General features: G+C 36.4%; 1 protein-coding gene across 17 annotated transcripts in view; it reads left to right on the forward strand.

Moving 5' to 3' along the window:
• Positions 1-15,665, forward strand: part of PROM1 (prominin 1) — a 62,960-nt gene that overhangs the window by 37,053 nt on the left and 10,242 nt on the right. For 10 of the 17 annotated variants that reach the window (XM_051617886.1, XM_051617888.1, XM_051617889.1 and 7 more), the window contains 13 exons: positions 751-814; positions 3,031-3,120; positions 4,444-4,661; positions 5,054-5,128; positions 6,283-6,346; positions 7,303-7,311; positions 8,445-8,604; positions 10,295-10,447; positions 11,122-11,245; positions 11,672-11,775; positions 12,180-12,264; positions 13,629-13,775; positions 14,047-14,118. In XM_051617886.1, coding sequence (XP_051473846.1) covers positions 751-814; positions 3,031-3,120; positions 4,444-4,661; positions 5,054-5,128; positions 6,283-6,346; positions 7,303-7,311; positions 8,445-8,604; positions 10,295-10,447; positions 11,122-11,245; positions 11,672-11,775; positions 12,180-12,264; positions 13,629-13,775; positions 14,047-14,118 — 1,365 coding nt within the window. The remainder of the gene's footprint in view (positions 1-750; positions 815-3,030; positions 3,121-4,443; positions 4,662-5,053; positions 5,129-6,282; positions 6,347-7,302; positions 7,312-8,444; positions 8,605-10,294; positions 10,448-11,121; positions 11,246-11,671; positions 11,776-12,179; positions 12,265-13,628; positions 13,776-14,046; positions 14,119-15,665) is intronic. The other 7 variants (XM_051617896.1, XM_051617898.1, XM_051617890.1 and 4 more) reach the window with 3 other exon arrangements.

The following is a 15,665-nucleotide window of genomic DNA, read 5'->3' on the forward strand; positions in this document are numbered from 1 at the left end:
AACCTTTACACTACTTTTAACTTGGGGTAGGATTCATAATGCATTATTTTAAACATGCAGAGATCAGTGAAGTTTATTTCACGTCTGTTCAAGATTAGTATAGTAAGATTTCCACTTGAAATGGTTCTTTGATAGTGTTTTGTCCAAAGCCAGGATCTGGCGATAACTACGTTGCTCTTTCATATTGTTGCAGTGTCTGGTAGAGCCCAAGTTGTGACTGGGCCAAGTCTGCTTGGGGGTAAGGAAAACCATTTGACTTAAGACAGAGCAGCCAGCTCCTTTCAGCAAGAGAAGCTTTGAGAAGCTCCCCAGATACAAGCTAGTCTGGTTGGTGAATTACTTCACAATTACCACTCCATCAACTTGCCATGTGTCACTCCATGAAGGAGGAACTAATGTCACTAGAAAATCAAGTGACAGAGATGAAGACATGCAAAACCTTATTGGCATGATTGACTTGAAGCCTCCATATGACCACAGTTCTTGCTACTTAACACTTTCAAGCTGAATCATTTGCCCCAGAGATGTTCAAATTAAGTACATTTGCCAATTAAGCATATATTTTATTGTGTGCAGTTCTGCCAAGCAAGGTTTTCAAATATTTAGTCAACTGATAACAGTGGAGAGCCAGGATTTTAGGGGTTTGCAAAAATTTTTTTATTGTTTCAAAGTGGCAGTTTGACCTATTATTTAAAAGCATTACTTTTTTCCAATTATTTTAATAGGTTTTTTTTATAATCTTCTTTTCAGCAAATAGACTACTTGGTGAGCCAGTACAACACAACTAAGGATAAAGCACTCTCTGACCTAAATAGTAAGTACTTTGATTTAAAGGGGGTTAGCCACGTATATTTAAAGACTTCAGTAAGATGATGTAAATAGCTCATAATGCAAAGTGAAATTTTATTTATGATAATGTGTTTTTCAAGCAGAAGTGCTGTTCTCCATGATAAATGAGACTAAAACCTGAAATTGTTTTCATGTAAAATATCTTGATTCTGGTGTAATGCATATTATTTCCTGAATTAAGTCTTTTTATTAGATTACTTATACGATAAGTCAGGCTAATACTGAATTTCCCTTTTTATACTGAAGTAGCCACTAATATTTAATGGTTTTTTAGAATATTATTCCTTAATTTTTTTAACCATGGAACCAAATGTCAAGGAACAGAGCTACTAGCTGTTTTGGTGGTTCAAGTGAGCATGAGGTCTCTGTTTTTTGTTGCTATACTTTTGTCCTCTACTGAGCTAGAAATTGAAGTATAAGCTTATCTTCTTCCTGAAACTACTCAATATATTTGCCGTTTCAGAATCAACAGTTGAATAGCAGGAGATACAACTTGAAACACAACTGCTGCATTTGCCCCTTCAGCACAGTTAAAATATGAGGTGTCACCTTTTTAAAGCTCAGTAAAGGGAAACAATCAAACCTCTGATATTTTAATTGTTGTTTTTTTTTAATTTAAGCATTTCTTCTTGAAACTCATAATAATAGAAAGGACTGGCCATATTCAGTCCAGATTAGAATTTCAGATGCACTGTTAACAGATGTTAATGAATATGTGCAGGGCTGCATTTCAGACTGAAGTGAAATACAGAAATACCAAAATAAATGTAAACAGAATTGTCACTGGAATCAAACTATGCAATGTGACAGCATGCCACATATCATTAATTGATCTATCACACCCAGAATTTATGCTTCTCTCTAGGTATTTTAAAAGGTATTTTAGATACACGTATTTTAAAGGTAGTTTTCAATACAGCCAGCTTGGCATACCCTGACATTTAATGTGTCTTCTCTGTGTGAGGCTCACAGTTGCAAAAGTACTAGTAGTCTTCCTACTTAATTATAGGCAGGAACACTCTGGTCTAAAAAAAAGTGTCATCTTTAAGTCAGTGGTGATGATGAGGATGATTGTTATTGTTTGACATCTGCATTTCAAGTACTAGCTTGTTACTTCCCAGGCACTCCAAACAAAATTTAAAATCAAGTTAGTATGTTAGTTAACAGGAACTTAACTGGATCTGTGTGCTCATCAATAAAGATAGCTTTTATTTTCTTGAAATACCAGAACTGGGGACTAAAGGATTTCATTCTAAGGGAATCAACAGTAGCATCAACCTTGAGAGAAATGTGGATGAGCTCAGTTAGCCCACCCTAAGGAAATGCTGAAAAGTGTTTTCTACTTGATAAAAATTCTCATTCCAAGCTAGACGTGACAGTGCTGACAGTAGTGGATACTTCTGTACTGTGCTTTATTCCCATCTCATCAAGAGCAAAAAACTTGAAAAGCTGTTTACTGGGATCTGAAAATGGAGGGACCGAGCAACTGCCTAAAGGATTGTTACATCAAGATGCTTCACCAAACTGCTCAGTATTTGTCTGTCTTGTTGCCAAACTAAGCGTTGTTTCTGGTAGAGGAGGGTTTGGAGGTGAGGGTGGCAGTGGGTGAGCGTGGAACCAGTGCTGGATGCCACGTGGGGAGGCAGGGACTGGCAGACACCTGCTTAACGTGCTTAAGGGCTTTCAGTGGAGATGGCTGGCAGGTCTGGGCCATGGCTGACCTTGATGTCGCTGGATACATGAGGAACAGGGGAAAAGAAAAGAATTTATGTTCTTTTTTCTGTTCTGCTACAAAATAGTATGTAGTGAAAGAGTATGCCGGATGTTGGACCTCTCTAAGATAAACTGTGGGGAAAAAAAACTTTCCGAAAAAGTCGTAAATGAAGTAAAATACGTATTTTGGAGTTTCTCAAAATATTATGTGTCTTCACCTGTATGGCCAAGTGCTAGTGAATATTCACTGCCATGTTTAGATTTACTGCTTTCATTTATAGGCCTATAGCTAACTGAAGGAGAACTGTATTCCTGCATTGTTTTCTGTCAGTAAGTGCATTAGGGGCCTTAGGGAAGTTTCAGTGCTATATGTATACTTCGTTAAGTAAGAGTCTGATAGTACCTATGCTAAGAGGTAATTTAAACTGAACTAATGTGTAATGGGCTTTTTATCTTTCCATACTACAGATGTTGGACCTTTGCTTGGAAGTAGAGTTCAAGAACAGCTGGGAAAAGAAGTGCGTCCAGCTCTTGATGCAGCTCTGACAATGGCAGGAGGTAAAAATACACATATTACTGTATTAATGTTCTGTTGCCATGGTAAGACAGGCATTATCTTTCTACTGCACAGCATGGGATGGCTTTATGCAGGACCAGGATTGAACTTAACATTTTCTGCATGCCTTGATATTTAATTTAAACTGAGGATTTCAGATATTTTAAGGTTTATATATATGTAAAAACTGAATCAAGATTTAGATGCCATTGTTGTTACCTACTTTCAGCAGTCATTGAAGAGAGATGAAACCTGAATACCCTTATCTGGGTGGTTGTCTCCTTTGAATGTAAGGGAGACAGGAAAACTGGTTTAAGAGCTGTCCTTAGGTATTTGTGGATCAGTTTTTGACAGGTCAGGGAATGAACATACAATGGACTCATCCTATACACTGCCAAGCCTATTGTGAGAGTGATAACCATCATTACTTCATTGTATCTTTCAGTTTAGCATTTCTCATGCTTAGTTCTGTCTCTCTTTTTAAAGAAGATATGCTTTTATTATTTTTTCTACTTAAAGGGTTTTTTTCAGGGTTCAGACACAGCTTCTAGAGGAAAGGGAAAGGCCTCTGTCCACTTAAGTCACTTTGTTTTTTTTTACCCATTAATTCATTCTCATTCAGTCGTCATCATTCTCCTCTTTTGCTTTATTTCTCTTATTTGTCTTGAAGTCAAAGTGGAAAGGGCTATCAAAGGTAAAAACTACAACAAAACCTCGTGTTGTGTGAAATGTGCTTGTTTTTGTAACTCGTGTATTTTTAGTTGTATCTGTGTGGCTTTTTGTCTACTAAACACCTGTTTGTGGTTGTTTTTTTGGCTTGATGTGACTGGGATGAAATCTACAGCCAGACAATGTTGAGTAGGCATTGGTGCTTGCAAATGCAACATGGTCTCTTTCCCTTTCATCCTGCAGCTACATAATTTGTGAGTTGGGTTATAACCAAAATCCTGAAAATACTGTTTTGCAGATAGGGGCTTTCTTTTAGTTTCTAACAATCAAGTTTTAAAGTTTTTTACTGAAACCACTGGGTAAGGAGAGGTAGGGAAAAAGTTATAAAAGAGTACTTTGGGAAGTGGATAGAATCTCAATAAAAGTAGCCTGAGCACCTTAGTTTGTTTGTAGTAAAATGTAAGTGTTGTATTTTTATGTGCAATAAATACATATTCTGTGCTGAAACATTTTTCTGGAAGGGAGGCAGGGTTATTTAAATCAGTATCATTAAGAATATCACACCATTTGTGTGTGTGCACTTTCTCTTCATATCTTTATCTATAGACTGGTTCTAACTGAAGTTGTTTTTTTTAAAAAACTTTCCGTCCTTGCAGCCATCAGAGAAACAAAGGAAGCACTGGAAAATGTGAGCGTCTCTGTAGAAGTTTTGCAGGAGGGAACAGAGAGGCTTCATGCAAACTTGACAGTTGTTAGAATGCATCTAAGCAACACTCTCAATGACTCTGCATGCTCTGTGGCTCAGGCTGCCTCAACTTGCAGTATCATCAGGAATTCATTGAGTCAGCTGGACATCAATGCCAATTTTAGTGGGGTAAGAGAATATTTTTCAGGCTCTTACAGACTGTTTGCCTTGAAGAAGCCCAGTAGTACCTCTGCAACTTAATGACCCTTAAGTGACCTTCCCTTATTCTGTGTTTCTGAGTAATTCCAATTACTGTTTTCATTTTCTGTGTAGAAGAGGATAAAGTGTGTGTTAAGCAGCTACATTAAAGTGCTGCTCTGGGCAGCAAAATAATCCACCCTCCCCAAAATACTGAGGTTAAGGTTTACTTTTGTGCAGCAAGCATTTCAGGAGTGTGCTAGAAAGATTCTACTATAAATCGACTCTCTAGTTTCTTTACTCTCCCTCCTAGCTTTGAAATATTTAGTAAATTAGCAAGACTACTGCTTTGATGTGACTCAAGAAAGCTTTTTGCTTTCTAGTTGCCGGGAGTGAGCTCACAGCTTGCCAAGGTCAACGAAGTCCTTAAAACAGACCTTTCTAGCCTGGTTCAAAAGGTATGTTTCTTGACATACTGTTTCTTGACAAACTGTTAACTAATACACTGGGATTCTTACCTGTCACTTGTTTTCCCTTGGCTTTGTCAAGCAGCAGTCTCTTGTTTCCATCTCGTCCTGAATCATGGTGGATATCTCTCCACATTATTCCATTTTTGGCCAATTATAGTGCTTTATATCCCCAGGATACTACAGATTAAAAATGTATTGCTAATTGTCTGCTTGGAAGAACAATCCTTAAAAACCAAAAAAGCAGAAACATGGATCTGCTAGCATGCTCTATATTTTTTGGTTCAAACTGAGGAAAAAAAAAATCCCCACTCTCCTAATTAGTTGTTTTGTATTCAAGCTATTTTGAAATGTCTTTAAAATTCCTTATGTGCATGCTTGATATTAAATCTCGTGCAATGGTGTAATTAGTATTTTTGCAAGGCTATCCATAAGGCACCATAATTTTCACTGAGAAAAAATTGCTTACTTTGAGCAGTTTAAAAATCTAGTAATCTGAAAACATTTGCTAGTAATGGGAGGTATTTTATGAAACCAAGGACTCTGTATAGGGTCTCAGATCCCTACCTGCATCTGAAGTGATCAAACCTGCCTTAAGTAAGACGTAAAGCATCCACTGCAGTGGATTCTCCTTTCTGTCCAGATGAGCTTCTGTGCTTAGTCTGCACTGTTTAGATCCATTCTTTCCCCTTTTTACTAAAGAAAGCACAGCAGTGGTTTTAGAGGCAGTTGGATTTCATTGTTTGTAGCGTTCATTTAATATAAAGAAGGCACAGAATTGCAAAGAGGAGGTGTTAGACTGGTTTGCAGTAACTCCTTTCACTTTTATGTGCTCAGTCCTATATGAGATAGATCTGACAGGCAACAGTACTGAGTTTGGGGTGATTGTGACTGATGCATGTGCATTTAAATGTAGATTTTTTTTTTTCAAGGAATATCCTGGAGAGCAAACTGAATCTGAAATATACTTGAGTTCCTGTTTTGGTTTGACCTTTTATAATGTGCAAAGATAAAAATGTATTTTTCATCGTATTGCCACATACATTTTGGCATGTATATACTTTTATTCCTTCTATAAGAAGAAAAAAATTGCAAATAATTTGACAATGAGAAACTTGTTATAATTTTTCCAACTTTTTTCATAGGGTTATGCAGCATTTAATGATACTCCAGACTTAGTGGTAAATCAAACCAGAAACATTTTATCAGGTGAGGACAACTATCTTTTTTCTTTGATTGTTTAATGTTGATGTTTTTCCATCTCTTACAGATGTTTTTGTTTTCTTTTATTGATAAATAAAAGGAAAGCTGGGGAGGGACTATTTACAAGGATGGGCAGCAATAAAACAAGGGCCAATGTCCTTAAGCTAGAGCAGGATAGATTTAGATTGGATATTAGGAAGGAATTCTTTACTTACTCTGAGGCTGGTGAAGCACTGGAACAGATTGCCCAGAGATGTGGTGGAGGCCCCATCTCTGGAGATGTTCAAGGTCAGGATCAAGGAAGCTCTTAGCAACCTGACCTAGTTAAAAAGGTCCCTGTGCACTGCAGGGGGGCTGAACCAGATGACCTTTAAAGGTCCTTTCCAACAGTATACATTGTGTGATTCTATGATAATATATTTTTTGGGCTAAAGATTATTAAAAATGGAAATGTAAAACTTAATAATTTGGTTTTAATTTGGTACCACAGGAAAAAAACCAACACCATAGCAGCTGTGTCTTAATAAGGATCCAAAATTAAATCTAAAAATAAACTGTATGGTGTTTTATGGTAGAGTTGTATTTGTTAGGCTTTTTACTGCTCAGGTAGTGAGAAAACTTGGGATCCAAACTGCACATTGAGGCTTTGTCTTTATTTGGTTGAAAAGCTTATTTTCCTTGACTGAAATATCTCTGACGTATTTAGGAGCATGATGTTAAAAAAACTAAACCTGTCTGCTGCCTTATTAAAATGTAGTGGATGATGAAGGGGAGGTAAAAATACTGCTTAAGGATAAATTAAATTTCTGTCTTGATTGTTTCATTAGTTGGGCTTTAAAATGTTCCTCTTTGACAGTACCTGGACGCTTAATGTTTGAAGAGAATGTAGTTTAGTGTGTGTATACTAATCTGTTTTAATTTTTTATTCTTCCATTGTGGACCTGTTCTGCATATATAAACAGCTGTTCCTTGTAAGTTTTCCTTTTTTTTCCTCCCCTCCGTGGGCAAAATGAAACACAGTATCTATACAACCATAGGTATACTGTGTGAACTTGCCTAAAATGAGCCAGTTTTCTAAAATTGATGTTATGCTTTTCATTAGGAAATGTGGTACAAATTTACTCATTTTCAGTATCTGCTGATCTGCATGAACATAGGCCATTCTAATTTATCTATTTATAAATTGTTGGGGGTTTGTTTTTATGAAAATTGAGTTTCACTTACAAATCAAATCAAATACTAGTTCTAGAAAAAATTGCATGCATTTGTTAACTTTTAGAAGAAAAGTGTTTTGGTACCTGGGTGGATTTAGAAAAGTAACCATCAAAACAAACAGACGAAAAACTTGTCCAGTTGTTGTTTTGAGAAAGAGGAAGTTGTGCACTACCAAATAGCAACATATAGTTATATACCATGCTGTTTCAAGTATTTTCCAAATTGAAAGAGGGGAAGAGTAAACAGAAACTTCATTTTGCAAATAGATAATATGGATAAATGAATTAATCATGTCTTTATGTATCTGAATAGTGTGTTTCTAAGCTGTAAGGGAAGGTACCATGTTTGTTCATAATTTCACGGGGAAAAATGGCTTAATTCATCATTATCTCAAGAGTTTTGCTAACTAATTGGAATGAATTTATTTAAGTAATCTTTTTTAATAAGATTGAAAATAACTAGTAGAGTTTCCCAATATAGGCAGTCTAATTTCTTTTACAGTGTTGGATTCCCAAAGGATGAAGTTTAAATAGATTTTGATGATCTTCCTCTTCTTGGCTCGGGGTTACCATTTGCAATATTTGCATGAAAAGCAAGATATAAGCTGGCTAGATAAAAAGTGACACAATCATTATAACAAAAGGAAAGAACTCTGGCTCGAAATCTACATCTTTCATCATTAAACTGAATGCTAAAAATAAAGTGTGCGTTTTAATATACTGTTGTGTTACTTTGAAACTCAGTGTCTTTGTTGCTTGCCTGCCTCTTCCTCACGCTTCTCTTCATGGCTTGCTTGCTCTACGTGGCAAATGGTTTAAAAGCATTTTATAATGCATAGGTTGAGATTTTTTCTGTGAATCTCTAATACTGCAATTTTTCTTTTTTTCAGATATCAAAAATGTGCTGGAATCAATTGGTTCAAATATCACTACCTTCACAAATGCTCTCCCTGTTCAGAAGATTTTGGCAGATTTTACTATTTACCTTACACAGAGTGAAGCATATGTTCAGGAGTATTTTCCATTAGTGGAGCAGTACGATTTCTACAGGTGTGTACATGAAATAAGGCAAGAGTGAAGTGCTGTTGTTGACACTTTGTAACACTTTAATGTTCTGTAAAGGAAATTGAACTATTAACGATGAACACAGTGAAACAAAGATCCTATAAGGCAATTGTTTGTTACTGGCATTTTGCTAAATGCCAAAGCTGCAGCTCATCAGTAGCTGGGTGCTGTTCCCCTGCAGAGCAAGAGGTAGTTTCTACTCTGTAGGCTATCAGATCTTTTCCAGGAAGGACAGATGCAGGTAGATGTCAAAGATGCATAAAGGAATAGATTGTTTCACGGTGCTTGGGTGACTTTTTATTTACGACTTGTTTTTGTTGAAGGTAAGTTGTAAGAGTATAGGACTGGAGAAGCCTTGAAACCAATCTCTTTCTACCACAGAGAAGGAGTTGCAGGGATTGTGTTTCACTCCTTATAAATCTTTGTGCATCCCTCCTTGTTTCTACTGGTGTAGTACTTGTCCTTATGAATGCATAGGCTGATTGTACCTTGAGAAAAACATATACTTTTTATTTGAGACTTGTGTAACTCCTGTAATTGAGTAATCATCTCATATTTTGAAGTATAAAACTTTTCATTTCTTACCATTTAACTTTTTCCTCAAACTCATCATTCTCCCTACATTTTGACACTTCAGTTAAATCTATATTGGTAATTGCTTCTATCTTTGTGTCATAATCAGTTTCACTGCTACAGAGTAAGTGTGCTAATGGTTTTAATGCAACGTCAAATAAAAATGAGCAGAAGACCAAACTTTAAGAACCTTACCTATAACTTTGCCTTTTGCCCATTCCTTACCTGTAGGTTTTTGTGGTGAGCCTTAATTTGACAAATTTATCAACATTTTCTTTGAAGATCAGATTGCATTTAACTAAAGAAATGTAGCCATTCTGCTATAGTGTGCCTCTGTTATTCTTGAATTTGGATTAAAAAAAGTGGAGAAATATCTGTCATCAACTTGGCACTTAAATACCCATTCCTTTCAAACCTACTACTTGAGGTAAAAATGAAATTAACAAGCCAGTAGTTTTCCAAATTTTTTTCTGTCTGTCCCTTTTTTTAATTTCAAGTGCATTATTTGAGATTCTTAGTAAGTATTGTTTTATGAATATGCCTGTAAGCATTATTGCTTTTCTTTCTCTTTATTGGCTGTGCATATTCATTATCACAGAATCACAGAATTGTCAGAGTTGAAAAGGATCACTAGAGATCATCTAGTCCAACTCCCCCACTAAAGCAGGATCCCCTAGAGCACATTATACACATTATTGTGTTCCTTTCTCTGATTGTTCTGGTTCCTGCTTACTCCCCACAAAGGTCCAGGGAGGAGAAATGCAAATGCCTCCTCTGCATTATTGTTTGCTCCGCTTGGAGCACTCGGACACTTCAGCACAGTCCACCTGCAGTAACTGGACTTGGAACACCTTCCTTCTATGATGTTTGTTCCACAGTCCTTCAGTAGCAGCTGTCTATACTCCAGTAGTGATTATGTTCTGGCCCAAAATACATGCTAGTGTAGGAAAAGCATTTTTTCATTGCTAACATTGTTGCTCAAATAGAACCAAGAGTGGGCCAGCTGGGGACATGGTATTGCCTCATGTATTCTGCAGGTCTCCAGGGTTGTTGTTTTTTTTTTGCATGCTAATAACCAAACACTTTGGCTTTTATTCCATAGGTGGCTGGGTTGTCTCATTCTGTGCTGCATGGTGGTCCTGATTCTGGTTTTTTACTATCTTGGACTGCTATGTGGTACCTGTGGTTTTGATAAACAAGCTTCTCCAACAACCAGAGGCTGCATTTCTAACACTGGAGGAAACTTTCTTATGGCGTAAGTTTCACTTATTGGTGAAAAATAAAATAAAGGTACCGGTAGAAAGGTCCGTTTTTATTGATTTTGAAGGAGATATATATATAAAAAGAATTTGTTCCATTACCTGTATGTGCTGAAAAAAAATTTGAAGAAAAAAAAAAAATTATCTCATGTACTTTTCACTGAGGAACTTGGGAATTTTGTGTTGCTCTTTCATTAAATGTCATAGCTGAAGGATAAAACCTCTGAATTTACCGTTTTAAGGTGAGTAATGTAACTAATGACTGTCTAAGTTAGCCCATTTGCAAACTGCTTAAACTGGGAGCAGATAATTAAGAAATTCATAGTTTTTTAGTATACTTGAGCACTTTTTCAAAAGAAGAAAGCCATGTAAAGATACAAGAAACACTTCATGTTCTCAGAGCACTTTAAAAGGTTTGGGATTGCTCCAGTAGTGGCTTAATGTCATTTCTGTTGGGTGCAAGAGAAGATAGCATCTGAAATCTGTCTAAAACTGTTTTGGAGCACAAGGCTTCAGAGAGCAAGAACATATTTGGAAAACTGAATATTTCAACCATCTACCAGTTTTTATGTCTCTCCTATACCTGCTAACTGTTGGTTTTGCTGTTGCCTAAAGTGTATGTACTTTGTTCTTAAAAAGCAAAAACTTACTCAAATTATTTCTTTTTCAGTGGTGTTGGATTCAGTTTTCTTTTCTCCTGGGTGCTGATGGTTGTAGTGGTGCTCACTTTTGTCACAGGTGGAAATGTAGAAAAACTGGTCTGTGAGCCCTTTGAAGATAAAACTTTATTCAAGGTGAAGTTATTCAAGTTATTAAACAACTAATAAAATTCCCATTAAGTCCAGATGGTCTTGTCAGTTATGTATGGCATAGTGTTTTTTTATGGGATAATTCAAGTGAGTTTGGATCTGGTTTTACTTTCTGCTTACACAGCAAATACACATATTCATCCTTTTTTGGTTTAATTTGCTTTGCAGTGTAAATAGTGTATGCCTGTCTTCCTTTGGCCATACGTTTTTCTGTGATTCAGCATTTCTTGGGGACATGGAGCTTTCATGCTCACTTTCTGTACCAGCAAGTTGATTTCACTGTTCTGCTTGTATTTCCATTAGTGGATAGTAAACTTGAATGTGAATATGTGTTTAAAAAAAAGGAGTATAAATTAAGTCTTTAATTCAAAACTCAGAATTATAGTACCATTACCAAATTTTGTCTTCCAGGTTTTGGATACACCCTACTTACTAAATAAACACTGGAAAAACTACCTTTCTGGCATCTTGTTTAAAAATCCAAATATTGACTTGACTTTTGAAAAAGTGTACAGGTACTGTATGGTCAAGTTTTAATTCCATTTATGCATACTGCTTTTGTGGTATCTTCCATCCCTTGTAGTTCAAGCACATACAGAAATTGCATGTATTCCAGAGAACATTCTGTTTTGCTAGCAAAGGCAATTTTCTCCTCTATGTGAGTTATTTTAGTCCTAGAGTCTCTAGTCTTAGAGTAGTATCGCATAACAATACTAGTTGAGCTCTTAGAAAAAGTATTTCACATCTTTGAGGCCAGCAGAAATTATTACTTGCTTTTTTATAGACTGAGCTTCAAAAAATGTACAGAACTTCTTTAAAGGTCTGATTTTCTTGGAGTGTAAAATATTGTTAATCGTTTTCTTAACACTTGATCCTCAAGGTGGTTTTTAGGCTGATGTATGTATTTCTGTTTTTATAGTGATTGCAAGGAAAACAAAGGAATTTATACTTCCCTTCACCTAGAGCACCTGTTTAATATAAATGAATTTCTAAATATCACTATGGTAAGTAAATAAAATGAGTTAATGATTAATTTTAGAGGCTGGAGAGGTGTTTGCTCTTACACACAGTGTAGTATGTCTGAGTTTTTGGGATTTTGGTTTTTGTATACAATATATCCTGCAGGGAGGCAAGAACTGTCCAAGCTAGTTTGAAAGAGACAAATATATTTACAAATAAGATTTTCTTATTTGATAAGAATACAAATAAGATGTTCTTATGCCGGTCTCAGTGGGCCATGGAAGGTTTTCTGATACCTTTTTTTTAATGGGTGCTGATAATTATGTTGGTTTTAATTTTGAAACTTGCATAGAAGGTTCAAGTTTAACATCTTCTAAAGGATGCTTACAGTGTTTAATGAGGGTCACCTTCTTTATATGAAACCTTTCTAGGTGTGTTTTCTTCAGACTCCAGTTGGATTTACGTTGATCCAGCATATGATTTGCAGTGCTTCTAAGAATGGTTCTGAGTTTGGTGGGAATGGGTTGTGATAAAATACTTTCAGTTAAGCTGCAATAATACATAACTGCACTGTTATTACAAGACTGTACTAGTTTTGGGGTTGCCTATAATGCTGATCTTCATTACAGCAACCCCTAGGGGACCTGTGTTCCATTCTACCAGGCACTGTACCCATACTTAATAGGTACAGTCTCTGCCCCAGGTAATATACAATTAAAATGAACAGGAAAGAGGCATTAAGAGAGAAAATTATATTGAGTTTCTGCAACAGACTAATGGTGGAGGCTAGGAAGGTAGTCAGGTTTCCAGTTTCCTCATTTTTTCCTCTGTGGCCTGTGCAGGACATATAACACTTTAGATTTGGGTACAGTGAATGAAAACTTCAGGTAACAATAAGTAATCTTTAGTCACCCTTAAACACATTTAGAGGAACCTCATCCAGTCCTATGGCCAATGCAGCAGACAATGTCTGTCGTGTCCACACCTGAGACACTGAGATCTCTATGTTTTCCTTGATTAGGGCCAGGGGTAGAACTTTTAATTTCTAATAACATTTGCTGGAGGGGAAAGAGAATTCTGTTTTATCTCCTCTGAAAGGGACTAATGTGTAGTCAGGAAAGCTTGCGTAAAACGTGATGGAAGGCAAGTAATTAATTGGTATGAAAGATGCATAGGTGGATGACAACATGGCATCGCTAGACTGTGGATACTGCAGGAAAGGGAAGAAGATTACCTGGTGAATTCTATGAAAGTTAATTGAATTAAACTGATTTAAGCAAAAATCAATGGGTGCTTCTTCATGGGAGTGATGAGTCAGCAAAAGCAAGATGCATTTGGCAGGGAGGGCTATAGAGGAATATGCAGTGGGTGCAAAATACTTTTGTGCTTTATTTTGTTTCTCTCTCAGTATACAGAAGATGTAGCACTTAAAATTGAACATATTCAAATAAACCTCAGCAAAATCATTTTGCTAGATGATATTGGGAAGGAGAGTCTTCTGAACTTCAGCTCTTCTGGACTACAAGGAATAAACTTTGCAGCGTATTTGGCAGAGGTGAGACTATAATAAACTGGAGACAGTCTGGGACAAAGCATAAAATGAAATGTTACTGTAACAATGGGCAAGACAGAGGAAAATCGGCTTTTATGTCAAAAGGCATGTTTTGAAGAATCACAAAACTTGAAGCAAAAACACCTCAGAAGTTAAGGTCAATAATAATCTAAAGAAGGGGTAGACATAGTAAGTGATGTGGTTAAGTGCAAATAGTCCTTTTATGCAATGGTAATATACTTTTTCTTTCCCTACTGTTCACATCTTATTTCAGATCAATAAAAGTGTAACCAAGGTGGATCTTCTGTCATTTGCTAATGACTTAGAAGCAAGAGCAGACCAGCTGGTAAGTTTAATTCACTAATATAATAATACATTAAATGTGTTGTTTATAAACTGCACATAGTTAAGTATTTATACTTCATATGAGAGAATTATTGCACTTCACTTACATACATAATGCATTGTCATGTAAAGAAAACCTTCCAAAAGCAATGTTACATATGAGCTGTATTTTAAATACTGCTAATTATTTATTTTTGCCTGCAAACTGTTGGACAATTTCTGCTTTGGTAGCGCAATTTAAATTCCACTGTTTGCTTAAGAAATGAAGGGCATACTCTGAGTATTTCCTGTGATGCTGTCTACATTTTAGGGTCCCAGTTGGAAGAAAAATCAGTTAGATCATGATGGAAAAGACTATTTGAATTAATTTTCTCTCATGTAGTGAGCAGAAAATTTTGCGATTAGCAATAAAACTATTACTGGGGCAGCTCATAAGTGCTCTAATGAGAACTAGGGCTCCATTGTGCAGGGAGAATGCAGAGAAGAGATCCTTTCTGCTCTGAAGGGCTTTTCGAATGCAGACACATGGACAATGGTCAGAGGGTATAGCTGCAACATTGCCTGCAAACGAATCTCCAAAATGACATAGGAGTGTTAGCAGAGAGTGAATATTCAGTTTGTATGTTTGTATGCATGTCAGGGTCACTTCTTATTTTTCAAAGCAGGAGTCGTTGTTTGGACACTGGATTGGATACTGGCCCAAGACAGATTCCTGCATTGTGATGTGGGAGAGAGAGTTATGCTGCACACGTACTGCAGTCACTCAGATCACTAAGGGACACAGACAGCAGTATGAGGCTGTTGTTTGGAATTTCCATGCATGCTCTAGGAAGAGGAGGGCACCAGTAGAAACTCCTGATGTTTTTATGCCAGATTTTTGCATAATTTGATCACACCTGTTGCATTTGGGGTTTTTTTCTGCCACATATGCACTAATGTCAAGGTTAGGCTGCTCGTGGTTTTTATGTCATGCAGTTTGCACCCTCTCCAGGCACTGAGTGAGCCACACATTGCCTGTTTACTTGTGCCGTTTGTCTGTTAGTTACAGATACCAGTAGCTTGGGCCACACTTCAATTACATTTTCCATTTTTACTGTGCCATATTGAAGGTTACACAAGTGAGGAGTTTTTGCTGTTGTTTTGGGGATACTTTCTAAGTGAAACTTGAGGTTCTTGAAACATGTTGTATCTTACACAGAATTGTCTCTGAGATGTCTCTTTAAAAGTATATTCTTCACAGGTCCATAAAGGAAAATATATTGTGCTGGTAGATTGTTTTTTCATTATTTTTGCAATGGAATCTAAAGGAAGTATTGGTATTGAGAACAGATCAGGCAGAGTTATTTCTTCATATGAAAGACAAAGGAAAATACAGTACGAAATGTGTTAACTGTGTCACAGTATACATTTTTATTTCCTTCTGAAAAAAAACCACACCAAAAAACCCCACAAAAATTATTTATTCCAAAAGTGAGATTGTTTTCAAATCAATACTGATTTCCAAGGATATTTTTAATCCCACTTTGTTATTAGTGATAGCTCTTGAAG

The sequence above is a fragment of the Apus apus genome, chromosome 4 (genome assembly GCF_020740795.1).
Source record: "Apus apus isolate bApuApu2 chromosome 4, bApuApu2.pri.cur, whole genome shotgun sequence".
NCBI classification, from domain to species: Eukaryota; Metazoa; Chordata; class Aves; order Apodiformes; family Apodidae; genus Apus; species Apus apus.